This window comes from Macadamia integrifolia, chromosome 14 (assembly GCF_013358625.1).
Source record: "Macadamia integrifolia cultivar HAES 741 chromosome 14, SCU_Mint_v3, whole genome shotgun sequence".
Lineage (NCBI taxonomy): Eukaryota > Viridiplantae > Streptophyta > Magnoliopsida > Proteales > Proteaceae > Macadamia > Macadamia integrifolia.
Genome location: NC_056570.1, coordinates 27,767,487 through 27,784,506, shown reverse-complemented (window position 1 = coordinate 27,784,506; position 17,020 = coordinate 27,767,487). Strand labels below are relative to the sequence as shown.

The 17,020-nt window shown below is 35.8% G+C and overlaps 1 protein-coding gene across 2 annotated transcripts; it reads left to right on the top strand.

Moving 5' to 3' along the window:
• The first annotated feature begins 7,809 nt into the window (after positions 1-7,809).
• On the top strand, positions 7,810-13,270 carry LOC122061440 (protein NRT1/ PTR FAMILY 7.1-like). 2 transcript variants are annotated; one of them, XM_042624694.1, is made up of 6 exons: positions 7,810-8,120; positions 10,066-10,116; positions 10,457-10,616; positions 10,716-10,933; positions 11,027-11,574; positions 11,946-13,270. In XM_042624694.1, exons 2-6 carry the CDS (start codon positions 10,078-10,080, stop codon positions 12,808-12,810), a joined length of 1,830 nt encoding a protein of 609 aa, XP_042480628.1. In that variant the 5' UTR covers positions 7,810-8,120; positions 10,066-10,077; the 3' UTR covers positions 12,811-13,270. The 2 variants fall into 2 exon arrangements, with proteins under 2 accessions (XP_042480628.1, XP_042480629.1); XM_042624695.1 differs by lacking the exon at positions 7,810-8,120 and adding an exon at positions 9,656-9,730.
• Positions 13,271-17,020: the final 3,750 nt, after the last annotated feature.

Sequence of the window (17,020 nt, the reverse complement as noted above, 5' to 3'; positions counted from 1 at the left end):
TTTTTATGTACATTAGTTTACCATGCCAACTAAGGCTAGACAATTATAGATTATTAAATGTCAAATTTTGGTTGAAAATTGAATGATTTAATTATGTGTTGGTTGGAAATGAATTTCCTTCCGTACAACATTGATTTTGGTAAAAAATAAAAGTGGTTGGATTTCAATGCAAATGATTTTTAAATTGTTTAAAAATTGAGGGAAGTGAACTTGCATCAGAACCATTCACATGATTTGAAGCAGCCATGACTGCCTTGGCCACTAGGGCATTATATTTGAAAGAAGATCCAGTTTCAAGAGGGCTGCCCACTCTTTCTTCTTAATCTTTGATCCAAAAACACTAGAGAGCCTTTAGATCATGGATTTAGTTATCGTTATTCCATCGATATTGATATTTTAATTCAGATCGGATTAGATCGGTCAATTTTACCCTTTCGCAAGAATTATAATTTTTTTACGATTTTTACCTTTGAAGCAATATCGATACTCGATCGATCAGATATTGATATCAATCTCAACCGATTTCAATATAATACGATCGATCCAATACTAATCCAATATCAATAACTGGAAACATGCTTTTCTTTATTTTATTTATTTTATTTCGAATGGATAAAACTCATTAAGATAAAGCATTGAGAACATTAATATTAGCATTACATATCGTCACAAAATTTTTGTTATTATTATTTCTTGTTTGGAGTATGAACCAGCACATCACCAAGCCAGTTGGAGTAAGTTAAAGAGTCTTAAGACAACCACATGTCATCTCCAAATTAATTAAAGATGGTGACAATTACACTCACTCCCTTACACTTAGCTTATATTTATTGAAACATTCATATCTTAAACTTGAGGAGATTCCCTCCATAGCCATGTGCAATTTTATGAAAAAAATAATGAAATAAGGAGGTATATAAGACATTTCTGGGGTTGCTACAGTAATTTGATTCTTAAAAAGAGGCACACTCGTGGAATTTCACCAATAAACTGGTGGTGTGCAAATATTTATCCCCTTAAACTATGAAATTTTTTTTATTGATACCTAAATAAAAATAACATAATTTATTCCTATTGAAAAAAAAAAAGTATTATAATAAAATGACGAAGAAGTAAGATTATAAATTATTTGACAAAGGATGTTAATCAGAAAATCCCTTGAAAGATAGTGTCAAGGTCTAATTACACTTATAGAGAAGTCATTTAAGCAATCCCAAAAATAGTGGTAGTTGTCGATCTGTATTTGGTATTGGCCATAGATTGATCATATTGGACTGTCCGATTCACCCATGGGATCGATTATATCCAGCTGATTCAGATGGTTTTGCCTTTTTTATTATTATTATTTGAAGATTATTTTATACAAAGATTTACCGTATTTTTAAAAAATTATTTTTGACCAATCGAACAATTTTGCCCCCCAATTTTGTAAAGTAGGATAACTATACAATGCATTACAGCATATACAATCGTGGTTTAAAATTAAAATTTTTGAACCGATTTTGACTTAATGGGCCGAATCGGATGGTTTTGCCCTCCATTTTTAACTGTATCAGTATCGGCCGATACTGTTTTTTAAATCATAATAATAAAGGACAAATTTTTTTTACCCCCGAATATTATCTAGGACCCGGGGGAGCCCTAAGATATTATTAATAAAAAATAAAGAGAAGACAAGGATGACATAACCCGCCTTACCTCAACCCAACAAACAGAAGCACTCGCATTCTTAAAGCACAACCAAAAACCAAAGAAAATAAAAAATTACATTCTAAATATCGGCCACCCAGCTTTATCTTCTCTAATGATTTGGCTAAGGTCTCAAGGAAGAGATTGGGCACCATGAAAAATTGAATCCGTACATGAATTACATGCCAAGTGTGCCAACCAATCTGCCACTCTATCGTTCTCTCGAAAAGAAAAAGATTCAAGATCGAAGAGAGTCACATACAATGGCAATACATTGTATGTTATCCTCCTATTTGATTTTAGCTAGGCATCACCCCGAAAAGGAAGAAGGAAACCTAATTTTGAGCTTGAGATGAAATGATGTGGGCGTTGCAGAAGACAAATCCATCCTGTCCAGTCCAGTCCAATCCAATCAAGCTTAGCCATTGCCCTTAGCCGGATCCCACCCTGTCTTTGTGGGTTCTCCATTTCTTGGGCTTCGCTGAAGAGAAATCCGTCCAGTCCAGTCCACTCCAGTCCAGCCTAATCCAATCAAACTTTGCTATTGCCCGTACCCAGTTCTCTCTCTCTCTCTCTCTCTTATAATATTGCCTATTGTATCTGTATGGTTTCGCCTTTGAATGTTGAGCTATCGATTTGATTGGCTCTGGTGAAGATGCCATACTAGCCTGTAGCGTCCTAGCTTTGTTAACTTTGGCACAAGGTTGGGTGTTACAAGTGATATAAGAATGGATTTCAAAGGTGTAAATAGTCATAGCAGGAACGTTATGCCCAAAGAAGAGGAAGAATGTGATACTTAGGAATACGGTAAGTGTATTGGGCTCACCTGGTAAATCGATGAAGGTATGTAAACTTTAATCCCACATTGCTTAGGGAAAAATTGTTGGAGTAGTTAAATCTCAATCCCCTTTAACATGTTACAATGTGTTTTAAAGCCTTGAAGCCCATGGGCAAAAAAAAATAATATTATGCCAAGATTAATGGGATTAGAGTGTTATATTGATGATTCTAGTTGTAGAAAAGTGGTATTCCAAAGAGGAGGCCAAATTGGGATAAAAAGTGATTTTTTTTTTCTTCCAAAAACAAAAAGTTCGATACAACATTAATATCGGCTGGACCAATACCGATCCCAATATGGTGATTTAAATCCATGGGTGGTAGTGATGGTGTTCAACATTAAAGCCAAAGCTACATCTTCTTCTCTTCTTCTCCGATTTCATGGATCATTGATGTTGTTTGTGATCACCGTTGGATCTTTTGATCGTCCGAAAATGTTTCTATTCTGTTATAAACAGTGATAATATAATTCTTGAAATACACCATTCACGTCTTAGGCATGAAATATTTATTATATGGAGAGAGAGAGAGATCCAATGAACCAATTTCTGCTCCAAAGAATAATCATTTACTTCTTGAAGTGTATTATTCACGTCTTAGGCGTGAAATATTTCTTATATTCCAAGAGAGAGAGAGGTCCTACAAATCAAATTCTGTTCTAAAAAGTGATCATTTACTTTTTAAAATGTATTATTTACGTCCTAGACATGGAATATTCTGCTCCAAAGAATATTTTTATATTCCACATGCAAGAGGGAGAGAACATTCAAATCGTCTAAAACCGTCTGCTCATATTGTTCTTCCATTCCCTCCCCTCTCTTATGGATTTTGGATTTAGCAACCCCTCCTTTAAGCAAAAAAATTCTCTTCACGGAGGCAGTGAGCAACAATGAGGATCCAGTGATTGGGGTGCATGCCAAGACTCTCTCAACCGTTATCCTCACTATCACTCACTGCATAGGATTTGAATCCCTCCTTTAACCTTCGTTTATACTATGAATTATGAATTAAAGCACTAAATCCTAGTGTTCAATGGAAAAAAGGCAAGCCACTAGGGTTGGTGTCTCATGATCAATAGCAGTACCTTCAAAGTGAGGCACCTAGTAGTGAATTAACCTTTTCCAAGCTTCAAGCTAAGATTGATAAAGACTCTACATTGGTATGTATACCCACCTTCAAGCCCAGCCCACTAATTTATGTTCCTCATCATTAGTTAATTGGACAAGAGAGGTAGTAACCCTTTAATTTGCTAAACCACAAACTCTCTCCACCACTACTTTTTTTTCTGTAAACTGTATAGGGCCCTACCATTTCATAAGTCATACTGGAGATCACGTTTGTCATTTCTTCAAAATCCAAGAGAGTGGATAAGTGGATCTGCAGGTCAGTTTGATTCACTCTTGTTTGGGGTCAAAATCCTCCACTCATGTAGAAACATCTAAGAAAAAATTTCATCTGGGGTAGATTATATGTGAAATTTTTAATGCTTCATCTTTATCATACAAAAAAAAAAAAAAAGCTTATGATGGATTTTATTCCCTAGAATTTTCAACATTTGAATTAGTAGATAAAAAGCTGAGGTGGCAATTTCAACTTTCAACTATAAGATAATAAGGTTCCTCATGACAGTAGTGTGGAGGGAAATTTACACGTCATATCAATAGTGATGCGAAGCATGATATCATCCACATGAGAATCACATGACTAGAGCCAGTGGGAAAATAACAAAGAACCCATGTTAGTGGGAAATACTACTATGATGTCGTGGTGATTCTTTTACCATAAGATGAGTCTTTTGGATGAGGCTCTTCTAAAACTTCAACCTCCATTGCCCCTCCAATGACCATCCAAGGGTTGGGAGGCCTGGTCACACATCCCAACATCTGCCAATACTTGGAGATGTGTGTTCAAGCCTTCCCAACCCTTGGATGGATCATCGGAGGGTCATTGTGTTGGAGAGGATCCCAATCCAAGGGGTCCCCCCTCCCCCATTGCCAATGTATGGGAGAAACTATATGCAATACCGACAGTAGTGTAAAGAACGATAGCATCCACATGGGGTACACATAGTTATAAAAATAATAAAAAACCCATATGCAAGGGAAATATTACTTTGGCATCTTGACAATTCTTATCCAATTCCTCACGATGCTAATGCGAAAGGGAGTCAGCATATCACATCAATGGTGTTGCAAAAAACAATAGCATCCATATCGTCAAAAATAGTACTATAATGCCATGACAATTCTTTTTCCATAAGAAAAATAGCGGACATCGTATCTATTGGATTTTAAAGGCACAATTAAATTAGGGAAAAATAATTTACCAAACAAAAAAAAAAAAATTTGGGGCAAAAGAACACTCCCATACTGTGCACCCACTACACTATTGTGGTGACCAATGAGGGAGTGCATATATGGGATGGATTTTATGAGTTTAGGGTCATTTTGCCGCCCTCTTTGTCTGATCCATTTTCCATAAATAATTGGATAATGATGCACCTTCATGGGCTTGGATATCAGATCAACTATCAACCACAATTCGGATACTATCTGACCCGTTGACAGGTTATCACCTCAAAAGCATAGAAAAACTTATAATCCATATTTCACGTGGGAGAGAGTGACAGACACTTAGACAGCTGACAGCTCATGTCCAACGAAGAGGACCCTTATACATGTTTGATAAGTGGCCAAAACAGTATAATATGGACCATTTCTTATCACCTCCTCTTATTACATCACACTGCCTGTCCTTATCACCCTCGTCTTACTACTTGGTTACAATAGAGCTTAAAAAAAGCCAAGTAAAAGCTAACAGTAGTTTAGCAAAAGAAATTTTGTCGTCAAGTTTCCAACTTGGAACTATAGAAAACTCTCTCTCGATCGATCGATCGAAAAGGAAAGGAAAAGGTTCAGGTAAATGTACTACGGTTTTGTATCGGTTGATTCGTATCAGTATTGATCATGTCCAGTAGCTTAAAAGCCTGGACTAGTCTACACCGATTATTAAACGTGTCAAGTCATACAATATATGGTGCAAGAGTTAAGCTAAATGGGTGTCCGACCAATCTAATATGTTTAGAAACCTACTTAACTTGACATGTTTATATGTATTTTTTTTTCTTTAAATAGAATATGATATATATTGATATTTTTACCACTTATTGAATGTAATAAAGTATAACCTTTTTTTTATAAATTGTTGATGATTTAATAAAATATATTAATATATTTTAAATCTAAGAAGTTAAAGACCGTTTAAGGCTCAATCAAGGTTTTATTGGTATATTACCCCATTTAAGGCCCAATTATAGCTCAATTAACCCGATTAAGAGAAGCTCGGAGAAAACTCATAATTGGGTCAAGCCCAACATGAGACTGACCTAGATTGACTCATTCTTTAAATAAGTAAATCACAGTCTAAGGTTACACGCCCATCAACCCGGCCCAACCAATTAACTCCCATAGCCTACACCCTTGATTTTTTTCTTTTAAATTTTCTCTCTTCACAATGATCAATATGAAAAATGGAAAATTTCCTACACAATGGATGATGGATGCACCCATGATTTGATAGAGTCTGACTCTATTACACGTAGGTTCATTGAATATGCAACTCGAAGGCCAATACATGTCCCTTTTAGTTTCATAAATACAACGTATGTAAATGACAAAAAATAAGGCATAAATTAGCCTCTAACATGTATGTCTAAATGAACTTCTTAATTCTTTTTTTTTTTTTTTGTCATTTCTTAGTAACCAAACATAGCCTGAGTTCAAAAATATATTTGATAGATTTGAACTGTTTCTGATAAATCTTGCGAGATTTTAGTCGTTTTTTACAAAGAATTTTGATTTAAAAAAAAAGCCATTTAGATTTTAAATAAGTTTGAACCAAAAAAAAAAAAAAAAAGATTTTAGATAAGTAACTAAAAAGAACCCTTCAAGCTGGTAACGTTTTACTTAAAACACTCATCAGTGACAGATGCCGTTTGTCACTGAACCCATTTTGACACTTGGCACACAACACAGTATAGTTTGTTACATCGGAATGGCTCAATAAGGGCAATTTTAAAATTAGGATCCAATCCCATTTAATAATGAGATAGTCTGGTTCCAATTTCTTAACATAGGTTCTCATCCAAGAAGGATAATTTCAAAATTAAGATTTAGTCTCGTTTAATAATGAGATAGTCTGATTCTGATTTTTGAACATTTATGAGCTCTCAAAATATCAAACACTCAAATATAAGTATTTCTTCATAATTGGATGACATAACCTAGTTCTAGTTATTAAATGGCTTCGAGCCCAAAAGTCTCAAAGTACTAAAATATAAAATATTGCTCTAACACTAAATATTTACGTTGCGTTTGGTAGTCATCTAGAAAAACATTTTTGAATTTTTTTATTCTATGAAAACAAAAAAATAAATAAAGTATTTGATGTTAACTTTTTTTTTTTTTAAACAAAAAGGGAAAAAAAACATTAAAAACATAAAATGATGGTACGATAAAACTGTGTTCTATTATTTCAGTTTCATTACAAATACAAAAAAATGAATAAATAGGGTAATGGTTCCTAAAACAGATTCACCAGACAGTATTTATTTTTTTTGTTTTAAAATTACATTTTTATGTAGAAACTGAAAATTCTATTTTTGATACAAAACAGAGTTTTCATTGTGGAACCATTATATTAGTTATAACTATTAATTATTAGGGAAAGGGTTGGACACGCCTCTAGTTTTTTTTTTTATGTGTGTGTGTGTGTGTGTGAGAGAGAGAGAGAGAGAGAACTTCATCAACTGCGCTAGGCAATTGTTATTATATTAACTGTGATTGATACTGATATATCTTATCGATAGAAATTTGACTCCTATCCGATTGTAACAGTAGGTACCAACTAGAGTAATGAAATCTCAAGGGTAAGAGGAAAACTTTACCCTAGATGGATATTTTTAAACTTGGCCCTAGAGTTACATTCCTTTTGACTATTATCATGGGGTTGCAGCAATTGGATAATTTTTTGTTAATCTAACTAAATCTGCGGTACTAAGGATCAACACCTGTTCTTTGTTCTTAGACACGTTTATAAAAGAGATCCCATTAAAACAGGGTTTTCAAAAAAGTTGAGTGCATGGAGTCGTAAACCACAACTGAAACCGTAAAAAGGGCGAAAAAGAGATCCCCTTAGAACGGAGATTTCAAAGACTTGGTTGCATGTGCGACGTGGCCATCACCGGAAACTATTTGGTCACTGTTTATAAGTCTCTCTCCTGCAACACAATCATTCATATCTCTCTCTCTCACAGTTCTCATTCTCTCTCTAGAATTGAAACAGTACTACTGTTACCCAAAACAAGCTTCTTTGGTGGTGAGTTCATGCACTGTAGAAAGAAGAAAAAACTGTGAAGTCATCTCTCGTAGTGAGTCTTCAACTCTAAATGACAAAAAGCTTCGCCGGTTCCTTTAGTTCGCCGGCGACCTCTTGGCTTTTTCTCACACCGGATATCCGATCTTCACCTTCACCACTAGTTTCCGGCATCAATTGGGAGTACATCACCTTATCAGTAACCAAGTCACGTAAAAAAGGTAAGTGATCATCTCATACTTTACTAGTAATGGGTTTTCTTTGAGCAATATATTGCTTTCCCCTTTTGTTTCTTTGGTAGTGCTTGTTGTTTCAAGAGCGAGGCTCAAGTCATTGCAGGATTTGGGGAGGGTCATAATATACGCAATCTTATCACATTTTATTGAGAGGCTATTTTCTAACTTAAACCCGCGACCACTAGACTACAATGGAGCAAGTTGAGTCCTCTATATTTAAAATATATTTAAAAGTCTTAGTGTTTATCTTTAATTGTCCAATCAAGGGGACCCATTGGATTTAATGTTCATCTGCTCTTGTTATTGTATATTCCCTCCTTTCTGACTTCCATCTGTAATAGCGTATGGGGTTTCCTTATACTTTTCTCTAGTATATAAAATGTAGGGATTGGAGAAGGGTTCCCCATGACCTCGGTATGAGGGTATCTTTCATACCACATCAATGGCTCAAGGAATTGTGGTCAGAGTAAGAGGAAGAATACACCAAAAGAACACATGTGAGGAATAATAGTACCTTAGGTTGGGGAAATTCTTTCCATAAAATATTAATTTAAATTTAGAAATTTTTTGTTACAAAATACAGTTATATACAACTACTTTTGGATTTACTCTAGTGACACAAACCTGTAAGGAAGAAAAAAAAAAAAAAAAAAACAGAGTGAAAGAACCTGCTTCCAAGATAGAAACCAATTTCAAGTTTGATTCAAGGTAATTTATTTTCCATCAAGTTCAACTCCTTCTTGTTTGTTGGGGTTTTGGGTTGTTTCACTTGAAAAGTTAGTAGAAGAAGTGATCACCCTTTGGTGTCTTTTTCATTTCTCAACCACATAAACCCTTTTGTTCTATTAATTTATTAGGCAAATTCTTTCTAGTTTGATTGGCTTTTGGGTTTTTTAATAACTAAAGAGGTTAGAAGAGACATGGCAGATCCTCTTGGAGGAGAATGGGCAAGGGCCAAGGGGGCTGCTCTGCTTAGCAAGTCAACTTTTATTTGGTTAGACAGAATTGATTATAAGTTAAAACACTCAACTTCAATTCAAAATCGACCAAGCCATCAACCCTGTTTAATTATAGTAGTTTAGAGAACTGATGACATTTTACAAGTGGATGGATCAGTTATCACATCTTAAATAATCCTAGAATTGATTTAGACCCTTTGCTGTTTAGCTTCATTCAAATGATCACTGTTTGTGTCTGCTCCTTGTGGATAGTGATGTAATTAGTAGACATTAGAAGAAAACCAGATTAGAAGACGAGAAAGTTCAAAAGAAAATAAATCCAAAAGAATTTAGGAAAAGAAAGGAAAAAGGATTGAGAAACAGAGAATCCATGGAAGTAGTGACCAAGTTCTTGGCAGAGATCCTTCCAACAATTCAAACCACAGCTGTCCTCCTTTGCCATCCACCAATTTTATCTTTATTTCTTTTGAAGCAAAAAAATATTAATATCTGAAAATGACACACACTTTGTCTCTCAGTTTTCTCTATATATTCACTTCCTTCCCTTACTTCTCTAAGTAACTTTCTTGATCACCACCTACCCAGCTCTCTCCATTCTCAGTTTCCCCTGGCTAAGTGGACACTTAAGCTGTTTCAGTAATGTTTTCCTTTATATGTTTTTTCTTTATATAGTACTTTCTAAAGTTTTAATTTGATGGCTTTGAAGCTCAAAAATTTCTTTTAGGGAAAATTTTGGGCACACCATCGATGTACCATAAGCTATCGACCACACTGTCTTTCTCTCTTCTCCCCTTCGAAAGGACCCTTGCCCCTACTGTATGATGCTCTGTCCCATGCCACCTGTTAATTTATCGCACATGGGCGGTGTGCCTATCCATCTCCCTTTCTTTTCTATGGGCTTTTTGTAGTTTGAAATGCGGAATCATTTCATTGCTAGATGCTAACCCAACATTTCCTATTGTGATGTGCAGAAGAAGAGATCAATGGCTGCTTCAGAGAATCGCACTGATATTCTTCTCAAGGTTTGAACTCTGTGAAACTACCCATCACATATATGATAATTCTATTCATCATCTTAACAATCCAATGAGTGAGGACACTTATCCCATTTAATATATTTTCGTTTGGATTAGTAATGATCTGTACCTCATAATGAAGAGGTCCTGAGTTCAACTCTCCCTGAAACCTATTTATATACAACCAGTTTCAACATCTTAAGATTCTGAAGTATCTAGTGTTTGGTTGACCATTTAATTGTCTAACTATATAAAAAAAAAAATTAGTTGTGCTTTTGGGCATGAGACTTGTACTCTTTTTTTTTTTTTTTTTTTTTTGTTAAGTATTAATATTGAAAATGTACAGGTGATTGAGGAAGAATGCAGTGAAGAAGCAGAAGATGTGAACAGAAACTCAACTGAGAGTGAACAAAGGGCATATACCATTGATGATAGGATAGAGCAAAAAAGGCATCAGGTTATCCAAAACCAAAAAGGAGGCTGGAAGATAGCATTTCTCTTATTGGGTAATAATAATCAAAGACCACCTTAGACAGAATTTTCTCTTTTCATTGGTTCTATGTTTTTGAGTCATTAATAAATCTATTTCAATTTTCATGTTGCAGTGAACCAAGGTCTAGCAACTCTTGCTTTCTTCGGCGTGGGGGTGAACTTGGTTTTGTTTTTAACAAGGGTTCTTGGGCAAGATAATGCCGATGCAGCAAATAGTGTTAGCAAGTGGACTGGCACTGTGTATATGTTCTCTTTGGTGGGTGCATTTCTAAGTGATTCATACTGGGGCAGATACTTGACCTGTGGAATTTTTCAGATCATATTTGTAGTGGTAACTAACTTCAAACAATTTCAATATCTCATTATATACATTGTAAGAGTTTTTTATATCTTCCCTTTCTAATCAAATTTAATTGTTTTATAGGGTTTGGTGTTGCTATCACTTGCATCTTGGTTATTCCTCATCAAACCAGATGATTGTGGAGATGGAGTATTACCTTGTACACCTAAGTCTTCAGTCGGTGTCCCAATCTTCTACTTGTCAATTTACCTAATTGCTTTAGGATATGGTGGGCATCAACCTACCGTAGCCACTTTTGGATCTGATCAGCTTGTTGGAGAGGGTGCAAAGGCCACATTCTTCTGCTATTTTTATTTTGCATTAAATGTTGGTTCTTTCTTCTCTAACTCCATACTAGTCTATTTTGAGGATACTGGTAAATGGACTACAGGATTCTTTGCTTCCACAGCATCTGCAATTTTAGGCCTTATCATCTATGGGTTAGGGACACCCTGTTACAAGTATTTTAAGCCATGTGGAAACCCATTGCCTCGCGTTGCTCAGGTATTTGTGGCGACCTTTAAGAAATGGAAGGTGATTGCCCCTGAAGATGGAGACAAACTCTACGAGATGGAAGGTTCGGAATCAGCAATTAAAGGCAGTAGGAAGATCATGCACAGTAATGAGCTTCGGTAAGTAGTAGCAAATATTGATGCAGTTAATCAAACTAGATTAGCTTTAGGTTGGTTTGGGGTGTTTTTTCAACCCAATCTGAACTGAAGCGGATAAAAGCAGACACTTGGGCCTACTCCTAGTAACTCTTGCTGTCAAAGGAGGGTGAGCACCAGACAGAACTAATCGGGCCTTCTTTTCACTTTGATTTTCGGTAGGAAACACCTAGACCCCACGACGATTCTTTCAAGTTGGGTCAATAGTAGGGCTATTTTAGCCCTCTCAAACAAAATATATCCTTCACCCTTCAATAAGTTCATGTAGTTTGCATGCTTAGTGGGTTTTCCTAGCTAATTGACTGGTTTTATTCTTTTTTCTTGATTGTCACCAGGTTCTTAGATAAGGCAGCAACTGTGACAGAGAAAGATTTAAGTGGACAGAATAAGGACCCATGGAGGCTTTGCACAGTAACTCAAGTAGAAGAGGCAAAATGTGTATTAAAGATGCTGCCCATCTGGGTATGTACCATCATCTATTCTGTTGTCTTCACTCAAATGGCCTCCCTCTTTGTAGAGCAAGGAGCAGTTATGGACACTACGACTACTGGTGACTTTCACCTTCCAGCTGCAAGTATGTCTGTTTTTGATATATGTAGTGTCCTCATCTTCACTTGCATCTACCGCCAAATCCTCGTTCCTGTCACTGGAAGATTAACAGGAAATCCGAAGGGCCTCACTGAGCTTCAACGAATGGGAGTAGGACTCATCATTGGAATGTTATCAATGGTGGCTGCTGGGATCACTGAGATTGAAAGACTGAAAAGGGTAAGCCCTGGAGAAGAGGTTAGCTCCTTGAGTATATTTTGGCAAATACCACAATACATGCTTGTGGGAGCTTCTGAAGTGTTTATGTATGTGGGTCAGTTAGAGTTCTTTAGTGGTCAGGCACCAGATGGTATTAAGAGCTTTGGAAGTTCCCTTTGCATGGCTTCAATCTCTTTTGGGAACTATGTTAGTAGCATTCTTGTTAACATGGTTATGGTCATTACAACCAAGAACAAGAAGCCTGGTTGGATTCCTGGTGACCTTAACAGTGGTCATATGGACAGATTCTACTTTCTCCTTGCTGGGTTAACTGCCATTGATTTCTTTATTTACTTATACTGTGCCAAATGGTATAAGTGTATCAACCTTGAAGACGATACCCAAGGGATTGAGATGGAAACACAAAGAAATGATGTACTTGGAAGAGTCTAATTCTCAACTCAACTTCATTGGAGGTCTATGACTGGTTTCCTCACTTTTTTATCACTCGGTTGAAGAATCAAATAAGATTATCTTTGGATATATTTTCTATGAACAGTGTGCTTGAGATCAATCGGTATTGACAGTTAAATGGAAATTTACTTGGTCTGATGAAGATATTGTGTTGATAACTGTAGTGATCAAGATCCATGACTTGAACCAGTGCAGAGGTCCAGAGGCAAAAGTTGAACATTTAGACAACAAAGCTATTGTAGAATTTAGAGGGAGACCTGAAAGTAATATTGCTCCTTTAGTTTCATCTCTTCTTATTAAGGTAGAGTGACTGTTAAGGTAGGTGGAGCAGATAAGAACCCAGGAAGGATTTTTACTATTCGTATGTTGTAGGCCTGGTTCTGCCTTGGTTTTCTTTTCATAATTAATAATCTCAGTTGTTGATCATCTTTGAACATCATTGATGGTATTTTGTTCATGAACTCTACATATATATAATAGGACCGAGTTTTCCTTTAGCCATGGTGAAGAGGAATCTGTTAGAGCAAACATCAAGAAACACCAAGAAATAAATAGATTAAAGCAAAGATAACACAGAGATTTAACGATGTTCACGCACGAATATGATGTACTATATCCATGGGCGAAGCTGAAGATAATTCACAATGATGGAAGAAAATGAACACAATGGATATCTCTCAACAACTCTCCTCAAAAATCTTAACACGAAAATCTCCAAATCATTCTGTTTTCTTACGTGCACAGAAAAATAATAAAATATACAAGTACTCCAAGTCATGTAGATCTTTCTGGTCTGATCGTACCATCAAAGAGTCACAAAATTTCTCATTTGGATCACCACTAAAAATGATAGAGCGAGCAAATCTTCAAAACGAATGCAAGGATTCTAGACACATGAAACATAATCCCTTGACCGTGGGGCTTCAAATGCTCTCGAGAGGATACCAGAAGAATATTTTGGGGAACATACTAAAACCTTGTAGGGGTTTGTGAACCTTCTCTCGTGATGTTGAAAAACTTTCTCCTATATAATATAACTGAACACACTTAACCATTAAAGCTATGAGAATCATTTTAAAAGTCAACCTTTTAATAAATGGATTAATGGCTGAAAATAGTCAAAGGAAGCAAAGAGATTTCATCTGTGGCATACACCAAGAGGATATGCACCAACCCACCACATGAGATAAGTCAGGTTGTCCATCAGGGTAAATTAGTGATAATGATACAGATCTTATGATCTATCACTAAAGTTGAAAAGATAATATGTGAGAATTGACTTAGTTTATTCTCTCTCCTTGGCATTGTTACTCAACCACCCACTCCCTCCTTTAGATGATATTTGATATTTGGATAGAAAGTGCACAATGAATCTTATCGTCAGCAACACCAATACATTTATAGCCACAAAAAAGCTAAGAAAGCTACTTTTGGTACCTCATGTTCAAGATATGGGAAAATTTCTGTGGTAAACGTGTGGCCCTTATGCTCATACATAAGGGGGCGAGATAACCAACCCGCTTCCTATAAAAGGAAAAAAAAATGATGTCTATATGGATGCTTTCTTGTGCTTACGGAAGAACCACAATTTTTTCACATAAAACACTTCTCTCTTAAAAAATTATGTTCGAACTAGATTCTTTAAGACAAAATATTTATAATTTTGCCCATGGTCAATTCTCTAACCACCTACTCCCACCTCTGTCCTCACCTCCACCTTTCACACCCTCCCTCTGCCCTCTATTCTTCTTCCCACACCCTTGCTCCTCCATGCTACCCTGCCCCACCTTTTACCCATACCCTCTGCAACTCCCGGCCCCCATCCCTTCAAGCACAATCCCATGGGGCATCTCCAAGTGGGATGCACACCCGAGCTTCGTGTAAAAAAGAAAGAAGATTTACTTATTCCTCAAAGTTACCTATTGCTTATGCGGCCTAAGAAGAAAACAAAATTGAACTTCCTAAAATACCCCTAACCGCTCATAAAACTACTCCAATTAAGTCCTGCTCTTTCCAACTTCTAATCACATGCCTAAAATCCCATTAGCAGTTGGTTTACATGGTTCTAGAACCTTCTCTTTTCTAAACCAGAGACCATATCTAGTTATCTACTTTCAACAAAGATCAGTGGGCCAAAACTAAGAACTTAGGAGCCTATTTTTGGAGGACTTGTGTATTTGAAAGAGCCCAGATAAGAGAGATATGAGATTAATAAAAAGAATGGGGGAGGGGGGGTAGAGAGATTTGAGAATAATAAAAAGAGAAGAATATCTAAGTAAAATAAAAATCAAAGCAGATGAAGAAAATGGAAAGCTTCTTTCTATATAACTGATCACTCCATCTCTGCAACTATATAAATTGCATAATTGAATTTTCAAATACTACAAAATGGGAAGAAAATGGAAAGCTTCTTTCTAAAGAAATATATAATATAGGACCTGTGGTGGAGTCATGATTTCAAGTATCAGTATCTTATCGGCTATATCGGTCATATTGTATCGATCGATACCCGATACCTGATCGATCTAGATCAGTTATCCGTATCGTTTCAATGTTAAGACAGTAAAAAAAAAGTATATATATATATATATTTTTTTTTTTTTAAATAAAGATGAAAGTGACCGATACACACCGATCTTCCATATTAGTATCACATTGGTATCGTTAGAGACCAATACCAATACCAATATCAAGTACTAAATCCTTGGTGGAGTGAAAGATTCAAAGACCAAAAGAAGAAAGAAGTAAAAACCCACTAAATAGAAGAGAGATTTTAGGTAAGTTCTTTGATAAGGTGGGAATAGAAATGAGAAAAACCTGCTCTTGGGGGCTTGGATAGAAGTGATGTCAGGGTATTTTAGAAAATTTATTTTTATTTATTTTTCTTGGTTGCATGAGCAATAAGTAACTTTGGGGAATAAGTGAAGGGAGTGTATAAATGAAATATCTATAGATGTGTATAGATCTTCACACCTTCATTTAATTGTCCCTTGCTTTATTCACAAAAGTATTTGACATAGTTTTTTTGGGCAAGATTAGTTTTGTTATTTCACAAAGGAATTGTATCATATGAGTTTCAATTTTCCAAAAGCCTCTTTTTACCCCTACATTGAGTACTACATCAACTAACTTTTGGGAATAAAATAGGGGCAAAAATATAAAGCTACAAATCTATTGATATCTTAGGGGAATATGGGATGTCAAGAAAACCCCTTAGTAAATATTTTAAAAAATCTAAAGGAGTGGATGTAAAACAAATTTTAAACCTAAGTATATTTTTTCTTTGTTAAAAAAATACTTATATTTTTTATAATTAATATTCTTATCTCATGGATATATGCAATACCCCCAAGATCTAAGAGAAGAATTCCCCATGTTGCCATTGTGGGGAAATCTCCAATACCACACCAATGGTATTGCACGGAATATTATCATCTATATAATTAAGCCCAAATGGTTAGAGGAGGAGAAAAAAAAAATCACCAATTTGAGAGAGTATTCAGTACATTGGCTACATAGGAAACTTTTTTTCCAAAATTTAAGCGAAAAAGAAAGTTGCATAATCACATGGCTCTTGCACCCACACACAAGAGGGCACAAAATTACTGCCATGTCTTTATGTGAAAAAATAAAATATTTCTACCCATATTGTTGCCCTGGCAACTACTCTCATTGGCCCTTGCGTTCATGCAAGGATCACATGTATCAATTTCTTGACCAAAATTTAATTGCCATATAAGCCCCAAAAGTTAAGGGAGAAAAAAATCACCGATTTGAGAGAGCATTCGGTATATTGGCTGCAAAGGAAGCTTTTTTCCAAAATTTGAACGAAAATTAACTTTACCTAGTCACATGACTCATGCATCCATGCACAAGAGTGTGCAAAATTACCGCCACGCCTCTATTTGGAAAAAAAAAAGTATATATCACTCATATTGTTGCCCTTGCAACTGCTGTCACTGACCATTGTGTTGGTGCAAGGATCATTAACTGGTATCAATTTCTTGCCAAGAATTTAATTGCCATATAAGCCCCAAAGGTTATGGGAGGAGGAAAAAAAATCACCGATTTAAGAGAGCATTCGGTACATTGGTTGCATAGGAAACTTTTTTCCAAAGATTAAGCAAAAAATAACGTTACCTAGTCACATGGCTCTTGCACCCAGACACAAGAGCGCAAAATTACTGCC

Coding starts and splice junctions, on each gene's coding strand:
- LOC122061440 (XM_042624694.1), top strand. CDS start 10,078: ATGGCTGCTTCAGAGAATCGCACTGATATTCTTCTCAAG. Junction 10,117..10,456: donor GCACTGATATTCTTCTCAAG/GTTTGAACTCTG, acceptor GAAAATGTACAG/GTGATTGAGGAAGAATGCAG. Junction 11,575..11,945: donor ATGCACAGTAATGAGCTTCG/GTAAGTAGTAGC, acceptor GATTGTCACCAG/GTTCTTAGATAAGGCAGCAA.